Genomic DNA, 19,477 nt, shown 5'->3' on the forward strand with positions numbered 1-19,477 from the left:
TTTTTGTGAATTAAAGTGTTTCTCAGTTTAATTTAATGACTAAATGTGGGATAGAAGTACAATTCTCAGCGTACTCATGTTTATTCTTTCATTGATTTCTTAGCCATTTCACTTGAAACCAGCAATTTTTCCAAATATGTTTAAAATGTGGTATTTTTTTTCTGTTCTGTCTCAGTGATGAGCTCAGAGCTGTAAGGCATGAATACAAAACTCGGGACTCTGGACCAAATCTTTCCACAATATTAGGCTTGCTGACATTTTACCTGGGGGTATCTTTAGGAGCACCAAGAGAGTGTTAAATAGATTCTCAAGTCCCTTAAAAGGCACACTGGCTTGTTTTCCAAGGACCATTTTACCTGAGTAAGGGTGAGGCAGAAGCTTGCCAAGTCACATTCAGAAAGAGAATTGTCTTTCTCTGACTCATAGTTCAGACTTTCAGAAGGAGGAGAGAAATAAAGGTGAAGATGAAATACCCATGATGCACAAGTGGAAAAGGATTAGGGGACCTTACCAAATATATCTTCCTTAAGTTCAATCTATTTTTTAAAGAAATAATCTGATATCAGCCGATTGTCTTCTACTCTGTATTTACTAGAAGTTACCTCTCCTAACTAATAGCTCTCTGACCATAGGCGAATCACTTATCTCTCTAAGTCTCAGGCAGCTTTTTGAAACTACAAGTTATAGCAAGTGTTCTTAACCTTTTGGTAGGTCATGGACCCCTTTGCTAGTCTGGTGAAGTGTACAGACCCCTTCTCAAAATCATGTTTTTAAATGCATAAGATAAAATACATAGGATTACAAAGAATAGCAATTATATTGAAATATAGTTATCAAAATGTTTGTTGTTTAAATAAAAACAAGTTCACAGACCTTAGATTAAAAACTGTTGTTTTGTAGACAGTTGCAATCTACTTTTTTGGGGGGGGAGGGGGTTAGGGCAAGGCAATGAGGGTTAAGTGACTTGCCCAGGGTCACACAGCTAGTAAGTGTCAAGTGTCTGAAGCCAAATTTGAACTCAGGTCCCTCTGAATTCAGGGCTAGTGCTTTATCCACTGTGCCATCTAGCTACCCCCTGCAATCTACTTCAATAGAAAGAGTTCCAACCCCACTGAGTTCCCACACCAGCTAAATCACAAACCTGTGGCATATTGATGGTGTACCTCTCCCAGAGATACTTGCTTCTTAAGCTCTATCTTCAAATGTAAAATGAGAGGCCTCCTCCTGGTGACGAAATTTCAGGCTTCCTAGAACCTAGTGGAGGCAGCATTTGAGGTCAAGGGAAGATCTTCACTGGCCCTTGCAATCACAGCATGGGGACAGCTATGTCTATCAATAAATAAGGAGACAGTTCTCTATGTGGTTTCTTTTGGAAAGGGAGAGAAGGAAGTAAGAAAAGAAAAGTTAGGAAGCAAAACAATGAAGAAAAAAAGAGAAACATGGGGTGTTTAAAGCCAGAAGGGAATAATTTTAACCTCAAGAGTGTTTGGGTGGTACTTCCTATATAGATGTGACCCGAAAGCCAAGTCTTCCTTACAATCAGGAATGAATCATTTATGATTGTTTTCATTTTGCATTCATTAGCAGTTTCTGTACCTCTATTATAATGCCTTCATTGGGCTGACATTCAGCACTGCCCCCTCCCTTTTTGTCCCTGCTCTACCTTTGGCCATCAGAAATTGTAGGAGAGTCAGTAAAAGCCTCTGTGACTGGAAAACAAAAGCAATTGGACATGGATCCTCCCAGGGAGATCAAACAGAATTCAGTCATTTTTATTTCTTCTGATCATATATTGATAACTCTTCTCCTGTTTGGCTATAGCTTCATTCTTCACCTCCCTTCCAAACTATATGCCATCCTTAGTCCTGTTCCTTTTCCTGCAATATACCAGAAACTTTTCCCTTTGCCACCAATGTCTCTACGACCTTTGCTTTGATTCTTGGCTTGCAAAAGACAGTAACTTCACACGTGGTGTTATGATCTCTTTTGTTCAAGGCACCAAATTAGTCAATGAACCAGGAACAATGTACAGGTTACAGATTTACCCCTTTTAGTATGCCCTAGTGTAATTATAACTGCCTGGAAGAGAGAACAAATTGGCAAATGATTATCACGTTAATTTGGCAGTGTTTTATCATAATGTGGAAATACCATTTCCTTTCTTTTATTGTATGGGAAAGATTCTAATTTGGGGGTCATTTGTCTGCACTACAATTTATTGAGGGGGCACTTAAACACAGAAAATGAAATGTGTAGGAGGGAAGAAAAAATAAGCTTTCCTCCCCATAAATATCCCTGTGTCTGTGCATGTGTTTTGAAGGCTCTTGGAAAAAAGCTAACTAATTTATTTAGGCCTGATTAATGGAACACCACAGAATGCATAATTAGGAGTTGACAGCTTTACCTGATGGATGGCTTTTGATATGGAAAGTCGAAACCTCTAGTTTAAACCCTGGGCATGCTTCCCTTTCAGAATCTCACTGGCTGTGCCTGTCTCACATCTGTCCCCTCTGAAAATGCAACAGTGGTTCCTGGGAAATGCCCCAGCCCTGGTTGCCAAGAGGCCTTCCTTACATTCCTCTGTGTGATGTGTGTCTGCAGCATGATAGGAGCGATGGCCCAGACTCCATCTGTGATCATTCTCATCAGGTAAGAGCTAGGCTGAGACTTCCATGGCCCTGAGTCTAGAGGTCCTTCCCATCCCCCCATTTATTTGGTTTTGGTTTGGGGTTGTTGTTTTTCTGGGACGGAATTGCAAACATTCAGAAACTTTCCTTCAACTCCACTGAAACTTAACAACTTGGAAACTATTAAAATTTCCAGAAATTGGGTGTGGTAGGGTCAGTAGCTACTAACCCACTTCCCTTCAATCAACACATATCACTTCTTTTTATTAAGGACATTTGAGAACAACATGCCAAATAGAGAGTGGCTCCAGTCACACTTAAAGTTTTTGTAGAGAACAATTCTTGTTCAGTTGTTTTCAGTTGTGCCCAACTCTCCATGACCCCATTTGGGGGTTTCTTGGCAAAGACACTGGAGTGGTTTGCCATTTTCTTCTCCAGCTCATTTTACAGATGAGACAACTGAAGCAAACAGGGTCAAGTGACTCGCCCAGGGTCACATAGCTACTAAGTGTCTGAGGCCAGATTTGAACTCAGGAAGATGAGTCTTCCTGACTTCAGGCCCAGCCTTCTATCCAATGAGTCACCCAGCTGCTCAACAAAAATACTGCTCAATAAAAAGGTATTCCACAAGGTAAGATAAAGCTTACAGAAGAATACAGACTTGTCAGAATATGTACTCAGAAGAATATTCATCTCAACGAGATGGTCCCAACATAACTTTGAGTCATCACAAGAGTCAGGGAGGGGGAATTTAGAAGAATTTGAAGGTATTTTCCCACTGTGATCACAGGGCTGAATTTGGAACAATAACCCAGAGATGCTGGGATCCAGGCCAGCGCATCCTCTTAAGTACTTCTTTTGTTATATTTCATTTAGTTCTGACAAATATTTATTAACTAACTAGCTAGGGTCTTTATCCTGTGTTTAAAATTAAACCCTGAGCCTTAGTGGATTAGGATTAGAGTTACAGAGGTAGTCAGAGAGAGAGAGGAGAATAGTGTCATGACTAAAACTGGAAGGCATCTCAAAGGTGAGCTGGTACTTCATTTTTCCAGATGAGGACACTGAGACCTGGAGTCATTAAGTGACTATAACATAGGTAAGGGATTTAGTGCCAGAGACAGAATTTGAACTCAGATATTTGACTCCAGATCCAGTGCTTATTTCCACTAGAGACTCGTCAGATTTTAATTTGAAATTTTAAGATGGGGGGAGGAAGTGGTTAACAACAAAAACAAAAGCAAAAACAAAAACACCTTACCAGAAAGGAAAATGAGCTAAAACTCCAACTCCAGGTCTCAAAAGCAGAACATACAAATTACAAAATGATATGCCTTCTTCCTATTTAAATAAATTTACATCACAATCTTCTTTCACCATTGTTTCTGTGCTTCAGTATCATGCTCTTATATCTGTTTTTTCACGTACCTGGGGAAATGATTTCAGGGAATAATTGTAAGATTTGCTTTTTGGCAGGAGGGTAGGAATGGAAAAGCAGGATTTGGTCCAACAAGGCCTACTTCCCTTCACTAAAAGGAAATGGGGGGGCAGCTAGGTGGCGCAGTGGATAGAGCACTGGCCCTGGAGTCAGGAGGACCTGAGTTCAAATCTGGCCTCAGACACTTAACACTTACTAGCTGTGTGACCCTGGGCAAGTCACTTAACCCCAATTGCCTCACTAAAAAAAAAAAAAAAAAAGGAAATGAGAAAATGAGGGCACTAACTAGAGCTTTGAGTATAAGAAAAACTCATTTCAGGAAACAAGCCTCTCCCACTTAAAAATCAGTATGCTTCCACATCACCCATATACTCTATGCTTCCCCACAATCTCTGCCTCCCCTAACCCCCCAAAATAGGAGAAAATAAAATACAGGGGCTTAGCATCAGAAGATTGACTCAGGAATTAGACATAGAGAGTGGTGAGATGTAAATCACTTTACAGGCACAGTTTGACAAGCAACTCTTAGAGATGGTCTGGAAATATTAAATTCCCTTAAAAAAAAAAAAAAAGCAACAGATGGATGGAATGACCTAAGCTGAGGCTTTTCAAACTCAAATAATTCCAGGCCTCACACAAACCTGCTGGAGGTATTCTCACAATGGGCATATGGATATGGGGGGAAATAAGTTATTCAATCAAGCTCCCAAGTTCTATTTCCAGTCACAGATGTTCAAGGTAGGCAAAAAGCACACTATGCCATCTGTAGATAGGTACAGGTGTACCCTATACCCTACATTGCCTCAGGGTGTCAGCCACTCTTGTACAACCAATAGTAACATCTCTCAGAAAAGCACTGAGAAAGTTTGAGGAGTAGGCTGGTATTTTCAATACCAATTATTTGATCAAGTCCCTTTATTGGCCCACAAATAGGGTCTGCCATGGATCTCCACTTATAGGTGCCTATCTCCCAGGAGGGCATCAAATGAGATGTTAGTAATTTTTTTCATTTTTCTCCTAGAATTTATAATGTCTAAAAAGAAACAGTAATGTAGTATATTCTTGGCAGAGATATAGCTGTTTGTGTTAGGGAGAACTTGCTCTCTATGTCTCTTCATAGTCTTTATGGCTACTTCATGGGCTAGGGATTATACTTGTTATTTCATTAGTACAAAGAACTCCCATAGAAGAATTCCTTCTACCAATGCAGGTCAGCACTTGAGATGTCAAGTGACTTGCCCAAGATCATACAGTCAGTTTGTGTCAGAGGCTGAATCTGAACAAGTCTCAGGCCTTAAATGTCAGATCTTTAGCTACTAATTTACATTGCCCTTTGTGGCTACTACATTGTACTACAAAGTTAAAATTTTTGACAGTTAGGATTAATGAAAGACACATTCACAACTTTGAAAGTCATGGGCCAAATTCTGGTATTCAGAAATACCAGGATTTAAACTAGAGTCATCAGCACAGGCCAGTTGGGTCTAAATTACTTGAAGGTCAAATAATACTGTGTCTGATTTAACCAAATCTTCCAATGAATATTAATAGTTACATGTGTATTTAGAGGTGAATGGAAATTGTCATTAAGAAATTTTACTGAGATCAAGACGAAGTCTTTAAAGCCACATTCTACTACTTTTACCTTGATGGTATCTCATAACAAACACAATGATGAAGAGGTTGCTTAAAAAGGAGACTTTTAAGGGACTAGCAACTAATTTTTTTAAAAGTTGAATTTTTCTGAAATATTGCTTCAGCCAATCAGTTGAAAGTATGTTATAAATAGACTGATCTTCTGTCCACCAATTTTTGTCACTCCTTTCATTTCTATTTGATAAGGTATAATCAAAACATCATCTTCTACCATCACCACCGCCATCATCATTTGTACAGTTTATCTCACTAAGCAAGGCAGAAATTATTATACCCCACTTGAAAGATAAGAAAACTGAGGCCCAAAGAAATAAACTGACTTATCCAAAGTCACACAGATAGTAAGTAGCCAAGCTGGGACTAGGGTCCAGCTCTTCTGACTCCCAGAATAGTTTCTCTTTTATGTGGTTCATATGACAATATAACCTTAAAGATGACACATTGTCCATTTACCTGCAAAGACCCTTCTGCTCTAATAGTTTGGTCTTGTTTCCTACAAAGCTTAATGGGAAAGATGTTCACAAATTGTTATTTTTGAGTACACAATGCGCCACCAACTAGAAATGTCTGTCTGCCTGAACAAATGCAGAATTTCTCTAAATGAAAATTGAGTGGGAAAGAATTTGCATTTCTTAACTTCGAATGACAAGATTAGCTCCTGTTATTAAGGACACCGAACTTATCATGTAGCTGCAGTCATAGTTATTATTCAGACTCTAGGCAGGGAAAGTAAAAAATAATAATAATAATAATAAATAGACTATTAATGGTTTTCTGGGGAACTATTGTGATTGACAGCTGTGCATAACTGTGGATTTAAAGGGGTATGATCAGAATCTTTTCTTTTTTTTTTCTTCACATCTTTCTATTTAGGACAGTCAGCCCTGAACTCAAGTCTTACGCCTTGGGGGTTCTATTCCTGCTCCTTCGTTTGCTGGGTAGGTATAAGCCTCTATTCCTTTAGTAATGAGGTGAATGTTTATTCTCAAACAAGTCAACCTTCATTAAGTTTATTGTTCATTTGCTTTTGTCTCTGAAGTTTAATTCCTATTTACCAGTGTTCTCCCACAACATAGACTTTACGTCTAGAGACCAGACTCAGACCATTTGGCCCCCTCCCTGAGTACCTCAAGGTTTTCTTTCAATTGGTATAGAGAAGATTCCCAGGTTAATAAACTCCATCTTCTCTGCCGCCCTTCCACTTTACTTGTGCAAAAGGGAAATGGAAGCAACACTCCAACTTGGCATATCCGTTGTTAAGATGTGACAAGTTTGTGATTTGTTTATGGGTCTTCCAGCTGAGAAAGGCAGTCCCTCTCACATTGCTACACAAATGGAAACTTTGCATCCTTTTTAATTTCCCAAACAGTGTTCTCTGCTGAGAGACATCTTGGTCCTTCACCGAAGACATCTGAAGTTGAGAGACATTCTGGTTGGCTTAATGTTTTATATAAGGACCTCTGTTCCACCATTGTCTGTCTCAAAAACCATAGAGCTTTGAAAGCTAGAAAGGGCCTTAGTGATTATCTGTTCCAACTCCCTAAATTTTTTTTCAGGTGAAAAAAACTGAAAGCTAGGAAAGTTAAATCATTCGCACAGTTAGAGCTACACACAATTACACAGCTTCTTAGGATCAGTGCTAATATAAGAGACTAAGTCTCCTGGCTCCTCCTCCAGAGCTCTTTCTACCATATCCCAGCTGCTGTATTTAAACTCCTTTGTCAAATGTCAGGATTGGGCCAAATCCAGAGAAGCTGTGACCTTTCATGCTTGAGTAAGAGGAAAACAGTTTGCTTTGATGGATTTCTCTCTCTCTCTCTCTCTCTCTCTCTCTTTTAAATGGAAGATTACTAGAAAGGTACATATAGAGCTCTGGACAATTTTTAGAGAGAACTTGAGACTTCATTGCATCTCTTCCTTTTGCCTCCGTGGGGGTAGGGGGGTGGGGGAGAGGAGAAGCGAGGGCCAAAATCATAGCAAAGTCTATGAAAAAGTTCTCAGTACTAGGATGCACAGCGCACATCTGAAGGAAAACTTTGGAGCAAATCAAAATTACATTCTACTCATATAACTTTACACAGCCTTACAGAAAATCACCAGCTCACCCAATTTCTCTTAACCGAACCACTTGGGGCCCCGTTTCCTCAGAGCAATTTGGACTAGATGAGCTCTAATTTCCTTTCCCTCTGTAATGTTTTATGATTTTATGGTTTGGTATAGGAACTATTCTAGTCCATGGAATTGTTTTAGGATTCAGGCCATCTCTACAGGTGCTTAACCTTTTATTATGCTGTGTGATTTTTATATCATACAATGAGAATATTTTAAAAGAATTTCTGAGAAATTACCTCACATTGCAGAAAATACAGACTGGGAACAGTTAAATTTTTGAGAAAACATAAATTGTTATTATTAATATTATTGTTATAACCTAGGGCCTTCACTGTTTATATGTCTGCTTGAGAACTTAATTACCCATGCATTTGTATCATTTAAGTTGTCTGCAAAACCTTTACTTTTGGCCCAATTGTATTTGTTCCCGGAATATGATATATTAAACCCTGGTAATGATGTTAGAGCACTAAGAAAAGGGAGAATTGCACATAGGACAGTCAATTCGGAATCATTTTTACTCTCTTCAAAGCAGAATTTCTACACCAAAATTAAATACATCCCATTTCCATGCCTTTGCACATCTCCCTCTCTACCTCCACCACCTAGAACCCCTAGTTTCCTTCATAGAAGAGCTTAAGTACTAATTTCTACTTTTCCTGACCTTTCTCTCTCCTGGCTTATATCATCTCCTTTCTCCCCACCCCCAATGACTTGCATTTGTCCTGCATATTCCTTTATGTACTTATAGATGTAACATTTGCCCTCCCTTGTAGACTGTAAGGTCTTTAAAGATTAATCTGTTTAATTTTTGTCATTGTAACCACAACACCTAACACAGGGCCAGGCACATAGTAGCTAGCCCCTTAATAAAAACTTGTTGACTGACCAAGAGATTGATCTTTTAGCTTCTGCGGTCTAATGTATGTTTCCAGCTCCCTGATTAAATTAATTGATATTAAGATGCAATCAACAAGGGTATTCCATGAAGGGGTCCTTAGACACATGGTTTAATGATGATATATCCAGTTCTCATTTAGCTAGGCTCTTCTACCCAAACCTTGCTTCCCACCCACAGCTATTTTTATGGCCCTACAGGGTAACCTCCACAGGGCAAAAAAGAATAAATAGGAGGATATATCATTTCTTAAAACATTACTTCACCGTGCCAAAACAGGAAGTAATTGATTAAGTAATCAAAAAAAGCTGGGTCCATTTCTCAACTAAACCACCTGTTAATCATGTGGCATCGGGCACATAATCACTTCATCTTCTCTGAGCCTTCCTTTTCTCATCTGTAAAATGAAGAAAATGGTACTGGCTCTGTCCACCTTAGAGTGCTGTTGTGAGGATCAGATGAGATAATGTGCTCTGAAAACCATAAAACATTGTACACATGTAAGGCATGAGCTTATTTCATCAGCAAGAATCATTGCTCTCTGCCTGGGAGCAAAAAGACACTCGGTCACGATTACTTTGGTCAAAGCTACTCTGGGGAAATATTATGTTTGAATCAAGTCTCTTGATTCTCTATTGTGGATGACTTTGCATCCATGTTATCTGGGAATGAGCTTTTTGGTGCTTTTTTTTATGCCATCGTTTCCCGTTATAAATAGCCCTAGAAGCATAGTATGTTCAAGCCAGAAAACTATCTAATCTAATTATTCATTTAACAGATGAGGAAGAGGTCCAGAGAGGTGAAATTACTCTATCAAGGTTATAGAGCTACTTAGGAACATATCCTAGAACTCTCTCACTGCTGATGAACCTGCACTAGCAACAGGTTTTAACTAATTGCCACTCTCTTGCAAAGTTTCCTTGAGACCGGTGCTATGGCTTTGTGAGGTGTGTCTGGCTAGATTTCAGAATATAGTCTGTAATAGAATGGAATAGAGAAAACAAATACTAACTAGTCTATATTAGATTTAATCTCCAACCTCATTAACTCCAAGTCTTAGCTGTCTATAATCAGAGATGACTACAGAGAGATTGTAGCTTGGCAATTAAAAATGAGGACTATTTTCACACTGCATATGTGATGTATAGTAAAGACAGGTCATATGTTAGATGTTCAATAAATCCTTCTTGAAATGAAAAAAAATCTTAATTGTACATTGTACAATGCTAAGTATCTTCCTTGATGCTCGAAGAACAGGAATCTTCACTAATTACTTAAGAAGAGTATGCGTTCAGGCGTCCCCAATCTATAACATGTGCTGGTTACATCAGTAGTCCTGACAGCATGAATGCAGAATCCTGTAAGCTTGGCAGGTGAACAGGAGAGGAATGGGTGTCTTTTCAAATGTAAATGTCAATGTAATTTTCAGACTCCATATCTATTCTGTAAATGATTTTGAATTTATTTTTCTTACAAAAGCCTTTCAGTTCAGCTGAAAGTTTAGGCTTAAGAACATAAATAGGCATAGCCCTTTCAACCAGTGGAGTGCATTAAATAGCCAAGGTAGGAAACCTGGTGTAGTCTAAGTTAATGGATTTTCAGGAAAACAGAGACAATTTCCTTAAACAGGGCTGCAATTTCTGCAGCAAAATACATATAGCAGCAATTTAGACTCTGCTGTAATAAGAGGCAAAATTTAATCCTTTTAATATTCACTGTAATAACATGTAACTGGAGTGTGCCCTTGTAGCATTTCCCCCCAATGTATTCATCTCCGGTAAGAGAGTCGCTGTGATAGAATGATATTTAATGTCTACTTGTTACAGAAGCCTCCCAGCAGCTGCTTAGAGGGGGGAATCTCAAGTGACCCCACAGGAGTTATGGGGAAGGCAGAAAAAGGAAATAAAAGAGCAGTTATAATAAGCTCTAGTGGAGTGATTCTGTGCCCACTACCCAAGGCTCTCAAAGGACATGTTATATCCCTCTTCCACTCTCTTGCTCCTTCCCCAAGGTAACAGAAGGCATAGCCAGGGCACTGGAGGTAGGATCAGAAACAGAAATGCAGCTCATCACAGTTTGCCTATCTTCTATCACCTGGCTTCTCCTCTACCTCAGGGCTCCCTAGCATCACCACCTCCACCTCCAATCAATTCAAACGCAATTCAATAGATATTTATTAAACTGCTACTACATGGAAGGCATTGTGTTAGCTGTTGAGGATACAAAAACAAAAATAAAGAGTCCCAGACCTTGAAGAGCTTCCATTCTTCAAGCGGCATGCAACCTGGGCACAAGCAAGTTAATGCAAAACGAAATAACTATGGGTAAATTAAAGAGGGAGAAAAATGCTTACAGCTGAGAGGATGAGGAAAGGACATATGTAAAAGGTGGCACCAGAGCTGTGCTTTGAAGGAAAATGTGGATTTTATGAAGGAGTGTATTCGAGACTTGGAAGACCATTGTGCAAAGTGGTAGATGGAATGTCATGTGTGAAGAAGAGCTAGCAAGCCAGTTTAACTGGAATGGAAAACATGAAATACAAAGTATGTGAAAACTAGATTTTCTATTAGAATTTGAAATGCCAGGCTGAGACATTTATCGTTTATTCTAGAGTCAACAGAAGAGCCATTAAAGATGTTTGAGGAAAGGACCAACATGGTCAGATCTATGTTTTAGGAATATCAATTTGGAAACTGTGTGGAGGATGGATTGGACAGGGGAGAGACTGGAAGCAGGGACAACATTTAAGGAGCTATTTTGGTAATTAGGAGAAAAGCAATTAAGATCTGGATTAGGGTAGAGGCCATATGAATGGAGAGAAGGAAACATGCTGGAGATATTATGAATTAGGGTCAACAAGACTTGGCAACTGATTAAATATGAGAGTTGAGGGAAAGGGAAGACAAATATGGCTATGAGACTGTGAAACTGACTGACTTTAAAGATGACATTCCCTTCAACAGAATATAGGATACTTTAAAGGAGGGGGCAGGGTGGAAAATGAGATTGATTTCAGATATATTGAGCCTGAGATTTGATGAGCTATCCAGAAAGAACCATCCAACATCAGGCAGGTGGTAATGTAAAACTGTAATTGAGAAGACATGCATAGGAATGGATTAAGGATGAATACATAGATTTTGGAGTGCATAGGGATAATCACTGAACTCAGGGTGTTGATGATATCACCAAGAAACCAAAATATAGAAAGGGATGGGAAGAGGCCCCAGGACTGAGCCTTGTCAGATGCTTACGCTTTTGTAGGGAGGAAAAAGAGAAGGATCTCATAAGTGAAGTTGAAAAGCAATAGAATGGTCAGAAAAGTAAAAGGAAAGCCAAGAAAAAGTAGTGTTTATGAAACCAAGGAGGGGAAGAGTAATCAGGTTGGGAGAAGGAAAAGTAAAGTGATCAGACAGTGTATAAAGCACAGAGTAGTCAAATAGAAGGAAGACCAAGACAAAGTCATTACATTTATAAGTTAGATAATACAGTTTAGGTTGGGTGATCTGTTTGGAAGACAGGTTGAAGAGTGAGTAAGAGGTATGGAAGTGGATACAAAGAGTACAGGTGATCCTTTCTAGGAATGTATCTGTAAAAGGGAGATTAAGAAGGACGGGGCATGTCCTGGAGGGGATGGCAGTGTTGAGTGAAAATGAGTTCCTTGATACTAGGTATTGATTCTTTTTATTTGTATCCAAACTAGAACAGTGTTTGGGACATAGTGTGTGCTTAATAAATGCTTGTTGATTACTAAGCAGTTGATCAGGGAGAACTAATTAATCAATCAATGATTGATTGATACATTTGTATGTGGATTGGGAAGGAATGGGTGGGTAAAGAGAAGTTAAAAATGAGAGAGGGAATGATTGATATCAACTTCCAGAGGAGATGAGAGAGGATAGGATTAAGAGCACCAATGGAAGGATTAGCCTTACCAAGGAGAAGGCCCACCTCTTTGACAGAGATCAGATCAAAGAAGGAAAGAATGAGGAATCTGCAAGGCCTGGATTCAATGCAGGATTCCTAATGTAGTGTACATCAGTGATGTATTTAAAATACATTTCTGATAACTGGACTTGGATTTACATAAAATTTCTTTAGGGACAAATGTATAATGCTAGAGAAGCCTATACTTTCAACATCTTCCTGAAACAAACTTCTTGGCAGTTGATTACTTATGCTTTGATACATTCTAATAACTCAGCTCCACGTCCCCATTGCCCAATGCTCATAAGCAATGAACTGACCACAGGGCAGGCAACAGGAGGAAAATCATGTAGTCTAAATAGGCCCCTGGAAGGATTTAACTCCTCCTGGTTCTCCGGAGGAATAGACTCAGTTAACAATATCACCTACCCTCTGCACCATCCCTAATTTAAATCCGTTCTGGATTTCTGTTCCTTTGCCTAGAAGACACTGGAGAATCATTGTGTATGTGGTAAATAGTTGTCATGGCCCTCCTCTGAGCTAGGTACATTTCAGCGGCCATCAAAGTAGTTGTTATCCTGGAAGGTGGTAGAAAGTCTTAAGACTGTTCGAATGGAGACAATGCCATGAATTTAAGATTTTTATGTCTGAAAATAACCCAGCCTTGCAGCAGCAAAGGCAAAGCAGGTTAGGCAGGATTTCAGACTTGTACATTTATTGAATCACATTGTTTCAGAGGTTTAACGAGGCTTTCCAATAGAACTACTTTTTCAGGCTCCTTGATTGTGGTAACAAGCCTCTGAAAAGGGAGTGCTAAGGGGAAGTACTGACAGCATCTTGACTGCAGGACCCTGGGGAGTTCTGCTGACCTAATTAAAATTGGTAAGAAAGCACCTTTCCTGCCCCACCTTGAGTCCCTAGATTTAATGCTGACCGGTGAAAATAAAAGAAAACTTTCCCCTTCATTAACCCAAAAGTAGGTAGATCAGCAGTGCCCTCTTGAAAGCTCCCTGGAAAAGTGGGCAGTGAAGAGCAAACCGACAGAGCCAAGTACTAAGTGTCTTTTTCCCTCTTCCAGGCTTCATCCCTCCTCCCTTGATCTTTGGGGCAGGCATTGACTCGACCTGCCTGTTCTGGAGCACGTTCTGTGGCGAGCAGGGTGCCTGTGCCCTCTATGACAACGTGGTGTACAGATACCTGTACGTCAGCATCGCGATTGCCCTCAAGTCTTTCGCGTTCATCCTTTACACCACAACGTGGCAGTGTCTGAGGAAAAACTATAAACGATACATCACAAACCACGAGGGTGGGCTCAGCACGAGTGAGTTCTTTGCCTCTACTCTGACCCTAGACAATCTAGGGAGGGACCCTGTGGCCCCAAACCAGTCACATAGGACAAAATTTATCTATAACCTGGAAGATCACGAGTGGTGTGAAAACATGGAATCTGTTTTATAGTGACTAAGGAAGGACAAGCTATATTAGTAATCAAAGGGTCCTTTTTCTTAAAAAAATAAAATAAAAATAAAATAAAGTTTTAAAAAAATGGAAACATACACACACAACAACTACAACAACCACCATTTTTGTCTTTTTCTCAAAATCATAGCCAGACAGGATCATGCACTTGACATTCTTCGGGAGCAAGGTAGGAAAAGCCACCGGGCCTTGGTGGCAACCCTTTGAAGGTTCAAATGCGGTCTCTAGAAATGCCATCAGCTCCAAGCAACAGGGAATGATGGTGGCCAGAGGAGCAAATGGACATTTTTTTTTTGGACATAAAAGCCTATCATCTTATTAAAAAAAAAAAAAGTTGACAACATTTCCAGGATAAGCACTAGTGACACTCTATGCCACCTCCTCCTTCAATATGGGGCAGGGAGGGAGCAAGAGAAGAGGGGGGTGGGAGAGCTACTCCCCTCTAACCTTTGCAATATGGGTCACTGTGTAGACAACTCACCCAGTCTGCATGTTGTTCCAGGCCCCAGAGTTCTCTCAGCGATGTTATTGGGTGATCCGTGCTGGAGTCAATAAGTGACATCCCTCACCAGCCGTATTTTTATGTTCAAAAGTTAGAAAACTGAGAAAGTGAGGGGAGAGTGGAGTGTGCATGCTGGGGGATGTAGGACTCATCCTTCCCCCATCAGCACATCTGACAGGTGAGAAGTCTCCACCTCCTCCCAAGCCTCACAGACCTCAGGATGTGCTGGGCCTTATCTGTGGCTATGACTGGCTGAGTTCAGAGCCACGGAGACCCAAATTGAGTTCAAGTCATTTGCTTACATTTGCCAAACATTTTGCCATTTTTAAATGGGTATGGATTTCAAACAGTTGTATGTATAATCTCTAATACTATTTTTAACTATTTCCAAAAGCTATGTTAACCTTTCAGTCACTAACAGAATTCTATAAGAGGACTTTATTATATGCTGGTCTGGTCGCTTTACTTTTTTTTTCTTTTTAATGCACCAAAAATATAATGTGATTCAAGGGATGCAATTAATCTATTGTAATTTTTATCCTTTTATCTTCATCCTGATTTACTACAAAGCCAGTAAGAAAATACATGTTACCAAAAAAAAAAATCTTCAGAGAGAATAGATGCAGTCTCTCTTTAAAAAGAACCATAATTGGTCCAACAGGGGAGAAGGGAATGAAATGCAAACTTGCCTTTTCTCTTTAATCTCCACACTCACTGTCATGAAGAAGCCCCCTTTATATTCACAACTACATTTTAAAAGTATTATTTGTAGTCTGTAGAAGCTCACTCAGGTGGTGTTTGTGGGTATCTGCATACACATGTGTATGTAATATTTTTTAATGAAAGGAAATGGGAAATGAAAAATACATCTTGGGCTATTATTCAGGAGCACAAGCTGTTGAAGAACCAGGGGTGCCCCAGTTTAATGAATCTTCCCACAAAATACTGCAAGCTACCCCCTTTCCAATGGATTAAAATGTCAACCATGTGTTCAAGGTCAGTCTCCAATTTAAGAGGCCTTTGTCCTTGTATTTTGAAAGTGACTGAACTTCAAACAGTTAAAGAGGGAACTTCTCATTGTTTGGAATAAGAATTCCTTGAAAAACCTCTTGCTGTCAGAAGACTAAGCTTTGGTGGGCAAGTCTGTGGGAGAGAGACACTGGGCATGCCCACATGTGCATACAAAGACACACACGGGCACACACACACACACACACACACACACACACACACTCACTCACTCACTCTTCCACAGCAAGTGGGCCTATTAATCTGCTCTTCATACTTGTTTGATGACCTGGTTTCAAATGTGGCATTTCTATGAACTTGGCCCAAGGGATTATTTTACCTCACTCATGCATTCATAGTTCACACTCGGGGTTAAACAGCAAGGAAAATAAAATCCTAAAGGAAAAGTACACTGTGCCAAATACTCAACAACCACAGTAAATGAAGAGATTTGATTCTGAGTACAGAACCATAGAAAATCATCGAGCAAAGAGGAGCAAAAAAGAAAGAGGATTGTGTAGATAGGATTGTGCTCAGTTGCCGGGGAGACGATGCTTTTTGAAAAAAGTTCTTGAATCTATTTAATTTTGGTATAGCTTCATTGATTAAAATATACAGACTTATCCATCAATTACATGATTGATAGGGGTGATAATGCTACAATTGTTCTAAAAACACATATGATCATTAGTTCTGATATTTTTCTATACAGGTTGTTTTGTTTTATCTTTTCATTTTGAAAATATATTGTTGGTAGATACACTGACTGACCTGTTCATTGTCCCTTACTTTGGCAAAATCATCAAGGTCAAAGGTAATTAGTCTTTTTAGATGTCATTTCTTTCTTTTTCAAAACATGTAAAAATCATTTGCTGTTTGGATTTTTTCTAAAGATTCTCAAATGCATGAGAATACTGACGCTAGAATAGTACTAGACAAACAGAAAGCACAAGGACTGTACTTTATCAGTTACAGAATGGACAATCAAAAACTCCATTTTACAAAGAAGGCTTCAGAAATGTCGCCTTTCGAAAATTAAATTCTGATGCTTAGTGAAGGGAAAAGCCAGCCCTTTTCTGGCTTTCTTTTTTGCACTTAGGGGGAACACTGCCACATTTCATGACCATAGCCAACTCTTTATTTGTTTGTAAGTGATGTTGATGTTTGTGTGGGGGGGAAAGGATGCTTCTAGTCTGATTTGCAATGGGCTTTACAGCCATTACAATGGAGGGGAAAAACATGGAGACAGACATCCTCTTAAAAATGGAGTGCTCAAAGTTCTTTGTCTTCTTTTCTTAGAACCTCATCTGCTGTTTGACAAGTTAAGTCACCCAACTATAACATGTCTGGGGGTAGATAATCCAGCCTTTCCCTATTGGGATTTTAATAGGCTTTTAATGCTACATAAAGACCAAAGGCTTTTAACCATTGTCCTAATGTACTATCACCCGGAAAGGTATGCCCTTTTAGAAATCATTCAGAAAATATTGGGGGGAAATCATATCTTAGAATTTTTTTCTCCCTAGAGAAAGGATTCCTTCACCTATAGCTCCCCAGAATCAGTGAGAACCCAAAGCCTTATTGCTTTCTTCACCATTTCAAAAAAGTAAGGTGGCATTGCATTCTGAGGAGCCTGCCACTCTAAAGGGCTTGAAGAAAACTCAGAAAAGAGTTAATGACAAAGGGAAACACACCTTCCCTCCCAAAATTCCCTAACCTCTCTCCCCAAGGATTTTTTTAATAGGGCTTAATAAACAAAATAATGAAGGGAGACTAAATATGTATGTGTATGGATATGTATGTATGGATGGATATATACATATTATATGACTATAAATTTTAAAGCACTATATAGACCAAGAGGCTTTTTATACTGTATTAAGGCCTCATGATACTCTATCTTCAAATCACCCGGCTTCTCTTTCCTTTTCTTCCTCTTCCTCCTGCCCTTCCTCTTTTTTTTTTCCCCTGAGACTTATAATGACACATCATTTTGCAAATATTTCTTTTTTGAGTCCTAGGTCAGTTAGACTGAACCAATCTAATAAGCATAGTCCTCAACCCACAATGGACCTTCTCTCTCTCTCTCTCTCTCTCTCTCTCTCTCTCTCTCTCTCTCTCTCACACACACACACACACACACACACACACACAAAAGCTCTATAATAAAAACAATAGATAACTGTAGAGTTTGTCCAGGACATAGATTTTTCTGTAGTTGGTAATATTTCCCACAATGGAGGATGCTGTATAGCTATCAGACACATCAGAATTAGGGGAACTCTTAAAATGAAAGAATCTTCACTTAAATACCTCACAGAGTTCCCATGAAGAGCTTTTTGTGGGGAGGATGGTATTGCTCCTTTTAATACAGGCTTTCCAGACAACTCTCCATGTCGCTTTTTGCTGTTTCCATCAGATTACAGTTTCCTTTATTTCACCATTGTAGATATAGTATCCTGTATTCAATCCACAAGCGGGCCATTGCTTTGTGAATGGAGCCCTCAGAGAATACCTCAGGAATATTAAGCAATAACAGCTACCTTGAGGAGTAAATGACAACTACTCTTCTATAGTTAAACTAGAGACAATGGGCACCACAGGTCAGGTTCTGTCTTTTCTTCCAGGAAACCAAGTCTTACTTTCCTTTAGCTCAGCTGAATGAGTGGCGACTTTTAACAATGAAGGAGAATGCCCTCTGCCTTGTTCTAACTCTGATTTCATCCTATCTTCAATGCACTCAGAAATCCACTTGTCTGAAAAGAATAAGGAGGCTGAAGAGTGTTGCCTCAGAAATACTTCCATTGTCCAGCTTGGCCTTTGTTTCCTTTCACAGGTCACTTTTCTCAACCTGGGGCTGTTCACCTTATGTTTGAAGCAATTTGAACACTCAGAAAGTGTCAAGTATTGAGGAGAGAGAGCTATTGTATATAGCTTGGCCAAGAGAATTAATTTTAAAACATAGACTAAGAACTCTTAGTACAGGCCTCAGCATATGAGAAGAGATTCCAGAGACATTTACCATAATAAAGGTGAAGACAAAGATTAGACTGAACTCCTTGAGGGCAGGGACTGGTTTGTGGGTTTTGTTTTGGGTTTTTTTTTTGGGGGGGGGGCGAGAGCTTGTGTTTTTTTATTGTTTTGTTTTATTCTTGTTTTATTCTTATTTTGAGTTTTTTTTTTTTGCCTTTCTTTGTATTCTCATCACTTAGCACAGTATCTGGCACATGGTATGTGCTTTGTAAATGCTTGTTGATTTAACTTGTTATGAGAACGAGGGATCCCCAAGGGGAGAAAATTCTAGTTTACAGGGCACATAGACTTCTTCAAGTGTCCTCACTTCATTTCCTTCTTTTCTCCTACTCTTAATCCCCAAGAACACCCCAAAATTACTGAGGCAGCTCAATAACACAGGATCATAAATTTAGACCAGAATTCTTAATCTTTTTTGTACCATAGACCCCTTAGGCAGTCTGGTGAAGAGTATGGTCCACGCTTCAAACTAAAGTTCTCAAATGTATGGAATAATATAACAAAGTTACAAAGGAAACCAAAACATACACACACACACACACACACACACACACACACACACACACATATATGTGGGCAGTTAGGTGGCTCAGTGGATGGAATACTGTTCTTGGAATCAGGAAGACTCATCTTCATGAATTCAAATCTGGCTTCAGACACTTTCTAGCTGGGTAACTCACTTAATCCTGTTTGCCCAGTTTCCTCACCTGTAAAATGAGCTGGAGAAAGAAATGGCAAATCACTCCAGTATCTCTGCCAAGAAACACCCCCCAAAAAAAAAACGGGGTCATAAAGAG

At 39.4% G+C, this 19,477-nt stretch overlaps 1 protein-coding gene across 3 annotated transcripts in view; it reads left to right on the forward strand.

Annotated features, from left to right (window-relative positions):
• SLCO3A1 (solute carrier organic anion transporter family member 3A1) overlaps window positions 1–19,477 on the forward strand; it is a 386,759-nt gene that overhangs the window by 361,253 nt on the left and 6,029 nt on the right. Inside the window, exons 8-11 of one of the 3 annotated variants that reach the window (XM_043986123.1) lie at window positions 2,474–2,649; window positions 6,595–6,659; window positions 13,737–13,979; window positions 14,268–19,272. In XM_043986123.1, the coding sequence (XP_043842058.1) occupies window positions 2,474–2,649; window positions 6,595–6,659; window positions 13,737–13,979; window positions 14,268–14,344 (561 nt within the window). In that variant the 3' untranslated portion in view covers window positions 14,345–19,272. Of the gene's footprint in view, window positions 1–2,473; window positions 2,650–6,594; window positions 6,660–13,736; window positions 19,273–19,477 lie in introns of those variants that run through there. The other 2 variants (XM_043986124.1, XM_043986122.1) reach the window with 2 other exon arrangements.

This window comes from Dromiciops gliroides, chromosome 2, assembly GCF_019393635.1.
Source record: "Dromiciops gliroides isolate mDroGli1 chromosome 2, mDroGli1.pri, whole genome shotgun sequence".
Taxonomy (NCBI): domain Eukaryota; kingdom Metazoa; phylum Chordata; class Mammalia; order Microbiotheria; family Microbiotheriidae; genus Dromiciops; species Dromiciops gliroides.